At 26.5% G+C, this 11,478-nt stretch overlaps 1 protein-coding gene across 4 annotated transcripts in view; it reads right to left on the bottom strand.

Annotated features, from left to right (window-relative positions):
* Positions 1-4,762: 4,762 nt before the first annotated feature.
* Positions 4,763-11,478, bottom strand: part of Usp (ultraspiracle) — a 39,709-nt gene continuing 32,993 nt past the window's right edge. For 3 of the 4 annotated variants that reach the window (XM_008188779.3, XM_008188778.3, XM_016807633.2), the window contains 5 exons: positions 9,654-9,806; positions 9,419-9,584; positions 7,592-7,973; positions 7,295-7,519; positions 6,865-7,191 (listed from right to left, as the gene is read on the bottom strand). In XM_008188779.3, the coding sequence (XP_008187001.1) occupies positions 6,926-7,191; positions 7,295-7,519; positions 7,592-7,973; positions 9,419-9,584; positions 9,654-9,806 (1,192 nt within the window). In that variant the 3' untranslated portion in view covers positions 6,865-6,925. 4 annotated transcript variants of the gene reach the window in all.

The raw sequence follows: 11,478 nt of genomic DNA, 5'->3' as shown, positions 1-11,478 counted from the left end.
TTCTAAACACGTATTTTTTTTTTTTGTTAAGACTACCAGTTTGGATATTTAACAATTTAATAATTGCTTTTGAATTTTATTCAAGTACCTAGTTCATTTGATCAAAAATATACATTTATAATTTATTATATTTATGAAAATATTTGAAAATATAAGACAATTATGGGCAAAATATTTAATAATAAAATAATACATTTTACATATTAAATAATAAAGTATTATTATGAAATAGTAAACTTTTAAAAATAATGGGGGAGAAATGTCCGCATCAAAAATGTATATGGGGAAAATGTCCTACTACACCGAAAATAGTCTGGGGGGGAATGGTCGCGGGGAATGTCCGTGATTCAGTCTGTATACCTAAGTTATAAATAAAGTTTGTATTTACCATAATTTTATAAATTGATATTAGACATAACCATAAATTATATTTTTAATGATAAAATAATGCATATGTTAAACAATCATCTGTATTCTATTATAGAGGTTTTATAGAAACCATGGATCGTTTTGTTTTTAGAATTTCTATGGTTCCTATATTTGTATAATATCAGCTAGAAGATCAACGCGTCTATATATATATTAATCGAGTTAAAAAAAGTATTAATACCTATTAATTATTATTATTGTGTCATTGTGTCAATAGTTTTCTAGTAGGTACCTACGTCAACAATATCATATTTCAATAAAAATAATAAAATAATATTATAACTATTTGTATAAACGCTGTTAATCAAATAAATATACAATGGGTATATGTATAGCTTCATAGCTTCAGTGTTTAAAAATCATACAATCTATACTGAAACCAGTGACAAAAATAAATATAATCACTATTATTTGTCTAGGAAAGAGATAAAAATTAAGTGGTTGTTCATCTGTTGACGTTGATGATGGTAAACGGTCACTTTGTATGGTCCATTGTTTAAAATGCTTAACGCGGACACTTTGTACTATTATATACATAAAGTATATATTATAAATATAAGTTATATACCTAAGTTAATAATACTATCTATTATATATGCCAAATTATATCAAAAATGTTATAAATATTATTTGGTAAATCTGGGGAAACATGGGTTCATAATGTTCATATAGATCGATAATAGTTAATTAATTAAGTAAATTAAATATTTAAAAGCTAATTATTTTAAAATTGATTTATTTTGATGAATTATTCTAAAATTGATTTATTAAACCCTCAATAAATATTAATCTATAATTATGCATGTGCACTTTATATCTGAGCTTGACACCAGGTATTATATCAACATTATATTTTTTGTCATTTTGACATATTTCCATATTATACTATAATACATGTAGTTTTTAAAGATTTTTTTCAGTATTATATTTTATTTATCATTTTTACATATTTATATTGCACACATTTTTAATTTACTTTAAAACTGAAATATAATACAATTTATTAAGATTTATAATCATATTGGGTATTTATTGTTTGTTTATTTTGATTATTATTAGTATACAATAGCTTATATAACAATTTACTACTCATTTTTAATTTTTCTATTTTAATAATTGACATTATATATAGGTACTTACTATTTAGGTATATAACTTAAATTTATAATATATACTTTGTGTACCTATATAATAGTACAAAGTGTCCGCGTTCCGCAATGTACCTTTTTACCCAACCGTATACTTTGTATACAAAGTGTCCGCGTTTCGCACTTTTAATCCTTGACCGTACAAAGTGACCTAGAACCGTTGATGATTGATGTATTGATGTAATGTTTTTTGGTAATAGGTATCAGGCATATCTAGGAGTAAGGAGTTTTTAAGATACCTATGTGAGTTTTTAAAATTTTTAGTAAAAGGTATAAACGTCATGTCTCCCGATATATTAACCGCATAAATAAAAATGAAATGCTGTTCGTTGGTAATCGCATCACTTGAAAACGGCTGGAATGATTAGGCTCATTTTTATTTTAATGTTCACAATAGTCAGAATAATCTTTTTATAGAAAAAAAAAATTGTCAACGATTGTGGTTTATATTATAAACGAAAAAAACTTCAAAAAACCTTCATTACATTTTCAAGACGTCATATTATCTAAAATTTCCAAGCAATATTTACACCCTTCTAACAGTATTTAAAACAACAGAATCATCAATTGGCCTACATTTGACTATAATGACCGTTTTAATTGTAAAATAAACACGCTCCAAAATATTGCTTTCATTATCAGACACATATATTCGGTATCAGCACAAACTGCTTCTTTCCCTCTTTTATTTGTATGAACGTTTAAACGTTTTTTTATGGGAATAATAGCCTATAGGTAGTATTTCGTATGTTAGTTTTTGAGTCATGATGTATATTTGAATAACAAACAATAATCACCTTTTATTTTATTATAAAAATTATAAAAAGTACCTGTATGTTATTGCTCGTGGACTGTGGTTACTGTTTTTATATGTCATATTACCTGCAGACTTCAGCCGGTAAATTTTACTTACAAATAAGTGAAATAATTCCTTATTATTTTGGTCTAATCACGCATTTTTTCTTTCATTTTATACTTCAGGGCTTGCAAACGTTAAGATAACGTTATATTTGACAAAAACGATTGAAATTTGTAAACGTAATTATAACGAAAAGCGATAATCAAAAATAATTAAATACCAAAAACAAAACATAACGATTAACAAAATATATTATATATCATTAAATAAAACATAACGCAAAACAAAATATTTTTTTATCTATTTATTTAAAAGGTCTATTGCTTTCGTAGAAACATTTATTTTATGCAAACAATCTAAAGAATCGATTATATTATTATATTACGTATCCGGGCCATTATCTACCCACATTAGTTATTATTTTTTAAGTATAGGTAATAGGTATTAACACAATTTTAAATAACGATAAACGCAAAACTTGTATAACGTTTTAGTTCTAAATAACGATAAACGCAAAACTTTATAACGTTTTAATTCTGTATAACGATAAACGCAAAAGTTGGATAACGTTTCTATTCTAAATAACGATAAACGCAAAAACTGGGTACCTAACGTTTTTATTGTAAACTAGCTGACCCCGTGCACTTCGTTGCTCGTTAAATATATCAACTCTATATGACCCAAACTTTGTTCAATTCGTTATTTAATATTTGGTGGATGGCGTTCAAAACGTATCTTAACTTTTTTGTTACGTGGAGTAAAAATTCTGATTCGCAGCAGTGTATTGTAGCTGCGGTAGATTGTGGACCCTGTGCTGCTGGCACGTAAGTGTATGATTTCAATCTAGAGTATCAATGTACCTGATCTGCCCAAATAACCAATGGAAACCAAAATTAAATAAATAATAATTTCTACTGTAGACTGAAACCAATGGCAACTATTTAAAAAATAAATAAAAATAAAATTTCCAATTTCCATCGTGAACCTCAAGATCCCTGTTTGAACACCTCTTTAAAATGCAAATTTCGACAAATCCTTTCTTAGCGGATGCCTACGCCATAATAGCTATCTGTATGCCAAATTTCAGTCCAATCCGTCCAATGGTTTGAGCTGTGCGTTAATAGATTAGTCAATCAGCTTATTGTTTTATATATACAGATAAGATTTTTTTTCAAATGCAAGCCCTGTTTTATAGTTTTTATTAACCCAAAACAACAAATTCAAATTTTATTTTTGTGTAACTTAGAGACAACTGGTTATTCATTTATTTATCAACAAACCATAATGTATATAAAAAATAAATAAAACGTTACAGCAGGTAATTTTTTTTCTTGTAAATATGAAAATGTGGTAAATTTTCAGTAAATATTATACCTGTAAGTTTGTCCCAGATATAACAGTTTATTCTTTATGTATAATCTAAAAATTACGCAACAGCCAATGTTGGTTATAACATGGTTCCACTTTTAAAGTAGATATTTTGAATTAATATTTGAACATATTTAAGATATACAATTTTAATTTTTCTTGAATGTTCATAAAAATTGCCTACATAAAACCCCTTAACATTGAGTATAGTTGTATCAGGTTAAATCACAACTAAAATTGATTTTTGGTTTTATTCAAAAGATCATTCTAATTAGACGTTTTTTATTGGAAAGACCATTAATATTTTTAGAACATTTTGAACAAATGTATTTTGAGAGAGTACCTAATTTCAACAGAATTCAAATGTCAAGAACTTTCAAAAATGTATGAAATAGAAAGTAATAATATATAATCTGTGTTCAGTCTCAGAGCTTGTTACTTCATTGCAGTGTATAAATTATTGTCTCAATTGAACGGCCACCATACAAATTACTTACTTTCAATATGCATTTGATGCACCTACATAAATCACACACCTATCATTATATTTATAGTACAGAATAAAACTTACTGTTACATTAAGCCCATTAAGGGCCCATATTACAATAGTTGAACTCCGGTTAAACCACCGAATTCGGCCGGTAAAATCAGTGGTTCAAGCGTAACCGAGGTTTAAACTATGATTGTAAAATGGGCCCTAATAGTGTTCTATTAGTAACTTAATGCAACAACATTACACAAGGTATTCTGATCTTTTATTTTTTAACTCTTGTAATTGCAATGGATAAAAATAATCATCAGACGACTGACATACGTACACTTACATATTACTAAATGTGTAATATAGTTTAAAGATAAGTTGATTTCTATAATATTCAATGATAAACCAACTCAACTAAACTCATATTTTTTATGAATATCCAATAATAATCTAAAAACGGATAACAAATTGATAATATGATATTTAATATGGTTTTATTATACTCTTGTTGCCAATCCAAAAGCCCACATTACATGTGAAAAGTATTTTCTTTTTCTTTTTATATAAAACTAATATACATTTTTTTAACTTATAGTGTAACTCTTTATTTTCAAAATGTAACATTTTTATATGAATAAAATGTCAGTAACTTGAGATAAAATTAAAAATACTTATAATTAAAAAAATATATTCTTAAAAAAAAAAATATCCTTAAAATATAATAAATAATAAGAAGACAATTCACATAAAAAATACTAGGAACCTAAAACTCTATTATCTAACGTAATTTTCATACATATTTTAATACCGTAACCATCTTAATAATTAATAACTTACAGTGCTGTATTATAATGATTAGTTATTTATTAAAAATAATAGTAAATACAATAATAAGTTAAAAAAAATAAAATTGTTTACATTGAATAATAAAAAATAATAATAATAAAAAAAACCACAATTCATTTTTCATCAAATTTTAAATTAAATTCCTAAACATAATGAGGTATAAAATTAAGATAGGTAGTATAATTTTGAAAATAATCACATGGAACAATCACTCAACATTTTATGGTATTTTTTTTTTTTTTTATAACTAATAGGCCTTTTGGGTTAGTAATGTAACAAAACTTATTATTGGCATTTAATATAAATAGTAATTGGTACATAAAAACCAACACAGTGTATGCAATTTTTAAATTTAGAAGTGCCATTATTGAATTTAACAAAACTTAATTAGATATGCATTAGGTTTATACAGGAAAAATTGTTCGTCACATTTATTTTTTGCTTTCTTTTTTGCTTTGCAAATTATTTTTCCATTCTTTAATATTATTACAAAATAAATCATAGAAATAAATAATAATAATAATTTAGTTTAAAAATTAAACATTTGTCAGTAAGTAGTTGGTTAAAACATTAATAAATTATATATTTATATTTCATTAGGATTGAAGTTTATTTAAGTAGTAAAATGGTTATTTTTTTTTAGCTAAGACAATACAAATTTAACATTTTTTATACATCATTTAAGCAGAGCTATTTAAAATAATTATCATAGTTTATTTATAATAGTTTGATTAAAAAATGTTTGTAGTTGGTACTTGGTATGTATATAATAACAAAGTATACACATCATTGAAATCAATACAATACATATTAAAACTATGTACTTAAATATCAAGTAAAACAATAAACTAATGAAGTTTAAATTCTAATAGTACTTTGAAGTTAAACATGATTACACTCAAATAATACTGAAAATTGAGTTAGAAAACATACAACAGCTTTAAAAACCATTTTTATGTTTTCCTACAAACCTAATTGAATATATTATTATTTATAATAATTGTTACTATTCAAAACAATGTATCTTAAATATAATCAAAACATCAAAAATAAATACATTTATGAATATATAACATAATTGTGACAGAGCTACGTGTTTGGAAATTTTTTTCTAAAGACAATGATGATATTAATATCAGAAATTAATTACTGTTGTAGTTAAGAAATTGTATAATAAAACAAATTATTAGGTTTTTGACCAGATATAAGTAATAAATGTTACAAAACTATTTTATTTGTAATGAATTGTGTATAGGTAGTACATATACTACAGGTAATAACAGGTTTAATTGGAATAAGTTATATGTGATAATGAAATTACATGGCCTCGTGAAAATTTTTGGTCGTTTTTGGAAACAATAGTTTTATGTGAATTTTATCAATTGCGAAGTTACCAAAATCAGGTATCTAATTATAATTTTTAACAAATTATAAGAAAAATGTAAATCTATGGAACAACAAATGTTTTTTATTAAGCTATTTAAAATTGATTAAGAAATTACAGTATTTTAAGATAAAAATAAACTTGTTTAAAATAATATAATTAATATCTTTTAATAAATCATTGTTTTCTAAACACGCTCTTAAATCATTAATTTATAACATTAATAGTTATAAACTTCTAAATTGGTTAAGTGATCAATCTATAACCATGTAAAATTTAAATTCATAAATCTGAAGAAAAATATCTACAAACAATTTTGTATAATATGTTTTTAATCTAATCATTAATATATAAATGTATAACCATTAAATTTAAGTAATGGTATTATTAACTAGCAAAATTTCTAGAAATCATGTAGCTACTTGAACGTCATGTGACGATGATTCAAGAACTTCCATTAAAAATGTATCGATTGGTGAATCTCCAATAAGTTTATAAAAGAATAAATGTTCCAGACATTTTAAACCAATTGAACGTAATGAAGGAAGCCGAAGAAGTAGTTTAGCAAATCGCCCAGGTTCTTCTGGATGTGTTGTACGACAATATTCTTCTAACGCAACATAAACCTTATCACGTAGTACTTCCACTTCATTCACAGACTGCAAACCTTTTGAACCTAATACAAAAATAAGAAGTATTAGTTGTATGAATAAAAAAGCATATTAATATATTCTTTATATCAAGTAATTGATATTTATAATTAACCATAAGAACATTACCTGGATTAAAAAGAATAATAGTACGTAAACAGCCAAGCTCTGTTCTATCCATACCCATATCTCTCATTTTAGCAACGAGTTCAGTGAGTACACGATCAAATATAGCTTCAACACCAGCTTGGTGAGCTGAATCTCTGTCAACAGTAAGTCCAGTAGCTAAGACTATACCATCCTTTACACTGATTGATCTATGGGAAAATGCTGCAATCATCAACTCATTCCAACCTACAAATGAAAAATTAATTAATTCAAAATGTTGTATGCTATAAACAATTTGGAATTTATACAATCACTTACCAGCTCTCAATAACAAAACTTGATCGCCTAGAGGTAAATTTTTAAAATGCGGTATATGCTTGGCCCACTCAACAAGTTGTATTAACTGCTTGTCAGTTGCTTGACAAATAGCACCAACAGTATGTTGAGGATGCTGAAAAAAATTAATTTTTTTAATTAGGTACACTTTATTGTTTACAGTATCAAATATGATTAATTCAGACATTTTTGTGCAAAAAAAAAACCTCACTTGTTGCTCTATATACTGTTGTTCAGTCTTTATAGCATCAGCTTTATTCTCAGCCCTTAAAATAAGTTCCACTGGCATATCAGTATTAGAACTGCTCGTGGGTTCAACTTCTATGCTATTATGATCTCGTTCTTTTGTACGTTGCCTTTCCTCCTTTAATTTATTGAAAATCATATTATTATCTATAATATTATTCAAAATATGCGCTTTTTTGAGCTTTATATTATTAATGATACTTTAACCAATATTCTTACATATTATGAGTAGAAAAAATAATATTTAAATCAAATTAGTATTCAACAAACAATATAGTTTTACCTACACTTGTCTTGTACCTTAATAATATAGCTACACATATTTCAAAGGGAAATTTATTTTATATAATTGAAAAGTTAAACAATTGTAAATTAATTTTATTTGTTCAATCTTTTTGTATTATTGATATTATTTTTTAAATATCAAACAGTCATTTTTGTATGATGCCATTAAAAAAGTTCACGAACAAGATTATGGGTAATAATTTAAAATATGCAGCGCAATCACTAAACATTTCGTAAAATTGCATAACCGATTGTAATTTATATAGATGTAATTACGTCCGAATTTGTGTCGAATCAGATTCTGAATATACAGTTTTTTTAAGTACCAAATATAAAAATATATCAAGTTACGATCTTATAATGAATTTAGCTAATATACATTTTGTTTGTAATGAAAAATCTGGCTTCACCTTAATAACTCAGATAATGAGTAACCTACTGGAAGTCGGGCTTAGAAAATATCATACAATATAATATTATAACATGAAAAAACCAACCTTTAAAATTAATTGATATTTATAAGTATTATTTCTTTACTAGGCAATAATATGGTGATTGGTGGCGCACAAATCCTAACGAATGTCAAATTATTTTACGAACTAAGCCATTTCCAACAGAAATGTTTAAACCTACAAATTTCTTATATATTTGTATGACATTGTTATTACGTATTTATGGTTTTATAAAAATATCACGAACATCTCGAACACCCTTCTGGGCCGCCTGTGTTTTGAATAAGCGTCGTAATCGCGACCGGAAGCGCCAATGTCATTTGAAGCGCCCGTGACATAATTATTTTTAAAGCTTAGGTAAGCACCCACCCACCCACCCATAAGCAAGACCGGATTAAGGGGGGAGGGACATGGCCCAGTGTCCACAACGGATATAGAAGAATAGTGGGCCCCTGTCGGGTACTATGTTTCCTATACCTAATAGTATACCTAATATATGAATAATGGATATAATATTATTACTATTTGGCCCTGGGCCCAAAATTATCTTAACCCGGGCATGGCCGTAAGTACTGAAAAAAAAATTCTTTAACTATTAATCGTATTTGTCATACGCAAGACCAACCTACTTTCGACGCCTCTGATCGCGACACATCTAGAGGTTAGAAATATGGAATGTACCTACCTATATATGGCTACATATTATGTACCCCACTGATGTTATTATTATTAGTTTCATAGTATGCCATATACGGTAGTACGGTAAAAGTACAAAAACGTCTAAAGCTGCCCGTAAATAAAGGCAGACGACGACAATATAACGCACCTGCACGGCTTCTCTTTTCATGCCCATGGTCAAACATTTTTGATACCTGCAGTACTGGCACCGATTTCGTTGGCGCTTGTCGATGATGCATTTGTTTTCTTCGCGACACGCATAAGACAAATTCTTCCTCACGGTACGTTTGAAGAACCCTTTGCACCCCTCGCAGCTGTGCACATACGCAATTACGATTAATTGACCATTTACGAATGGAAAATAGGAAAACCGCGGACGTTACCTGTACACTCCGTAATGTTTTCCGCTGGCGCGATCGCCGCATATGGAGCACAGATGTTTCGAACCGCTGAGCGGATGGTTGGGCGGGTAATTCGGAGAGTCTTGTACGTTGCAAGAATTATTCATCATATTGTTCCGGTCGACACTGTATAATCTATAAAAAACAAGAAAAACGTAATTTAAATTAGCTACAAATCTAGTCATCAACATTTTTGTGTTTAATATTATATATTTTTTAGATTATTGATTAGGAGCACTGGAGTTTACAAAACAACATTATATTGTTTTTAAAACTTCTAATATATTATACAATGTTAATTGACGCTTTGATACTTATGTGTTAACGCGTCAATAGGTCAACAATTTATACAAATCAATGATTGAATAATAATAAATAAATGTATGCACATAAAATATATATAATTAATTATGAATTCATTGTTCAACAAGACATGTTTCATACAGTGTATGTCCTACTAAAATGAACTTGCAAATTTTGTAACAATTTTCATCTATTCTGGAAAATTGATTAAAACATACATAGTTTATGTTTTTATACACTCTTTTATTATCAATGGGTCTTAGCGAAATTGTATTATGGGTAACAATATTTTCTATTGTATGTTACTAATAGAAAATTTAATGAAACCATACATATACCTAAGTATAAAAAACACATACTCTTAATCCAAAAATAAATTTATATTTCAGACATGTAGCTTGATAATACCATTGATTATAATTTATAATAAATATATTAGGTTCTATAATTCTATATAATTACTACAGCCAAAATTTTAATTAGAAAACTGTTACAATTGATTTTCAAGAAACTTTAAAATGAAAACATTAATAATGTATAAATAGTGGGCTATTAACTTTATAATTACAAAAAAGGATAATTGATTGAACTATAGTAGGCAATAGGTACTCTATATGCTATGAGTATTAAACGGTTAAATGTCTGTCATTGCCTACTTATTAAGCCTTTTTGAAAATTTATATGAAAAAATTTTCTACATCAGAAAAATGTGGACTTACCAAAAATTAAGTTTAACACAAAAATATGTCTGCCAAAAGCTAAAGTTTATACATTAAGTTTATAACATTTTACATAAAAGCAATTATATTATAATATATTCTAATTGCTAAAAAATAAAAGTATGCTTATGAACTATGATGTATAATCATATTATAATTACAGTACTACACTTTTTAAATATAATATAGGTACATCACCAAATATTTTATACTCTTATACAAAGGTAAAAAAATCCTCAGTATTGAGACATTTTATTTAAAATTAAAAAAGTCACAATTGTGCATGTTTAGAAATACTAAATTATAGTTGACTCTGCAGTCTGCAATAACAATGATATTTGAAATCTAAACATGAAAACATTTTTACTTATAGAAATCAATCACATAATATTGACAAGTATGTATATTCTACTGTGTAGTTATAGTAAATTAGTAATCTAACCTATAGTTCTATTTAATAATTATTTTACTATAGTCTATACTAGGTACATGTTAAACATTCTTATATACCTACTGAGTGATATAGGTAACTACTAATTAATCACAATGGAATTGTCAAAGAAAAGGACCAGTATATATTTATAAAGTACTGATGAGAGCTTTTTAATTTTTAAATTTTTTGTATAATATATTGTATACGTGTAGACTTACAACATAAATATATAATTTTATATCACAAATAAAATACACACACCGCAACTTACCACTTGTTTATGGTTTAAAATTATAATAGTCAAGTGATAAAATTGAAGAGAAGTAGATAGTTAACAGACTATAATGTTAAT

This window comes from Acyrthosiphon pisum, chromosome X (genome assembly GCF_005508785.2).
Source record: "Acyrthosiphon pisum isolate AL4f chromosome X, pea_aphid_22Mar2018_4r6ur, whole genome shotgun sequence".
Classification (NCBI taxonomy): Eukaryota; Metazoa; Arthropoda; class Insecta; order Hemiptera; family Aphididae; genus Acyrthosiphon; species Acyrthosiphon pisum.
This window is presented reverse-complemented; position numbering and strand designations above follow the sequence as displayed.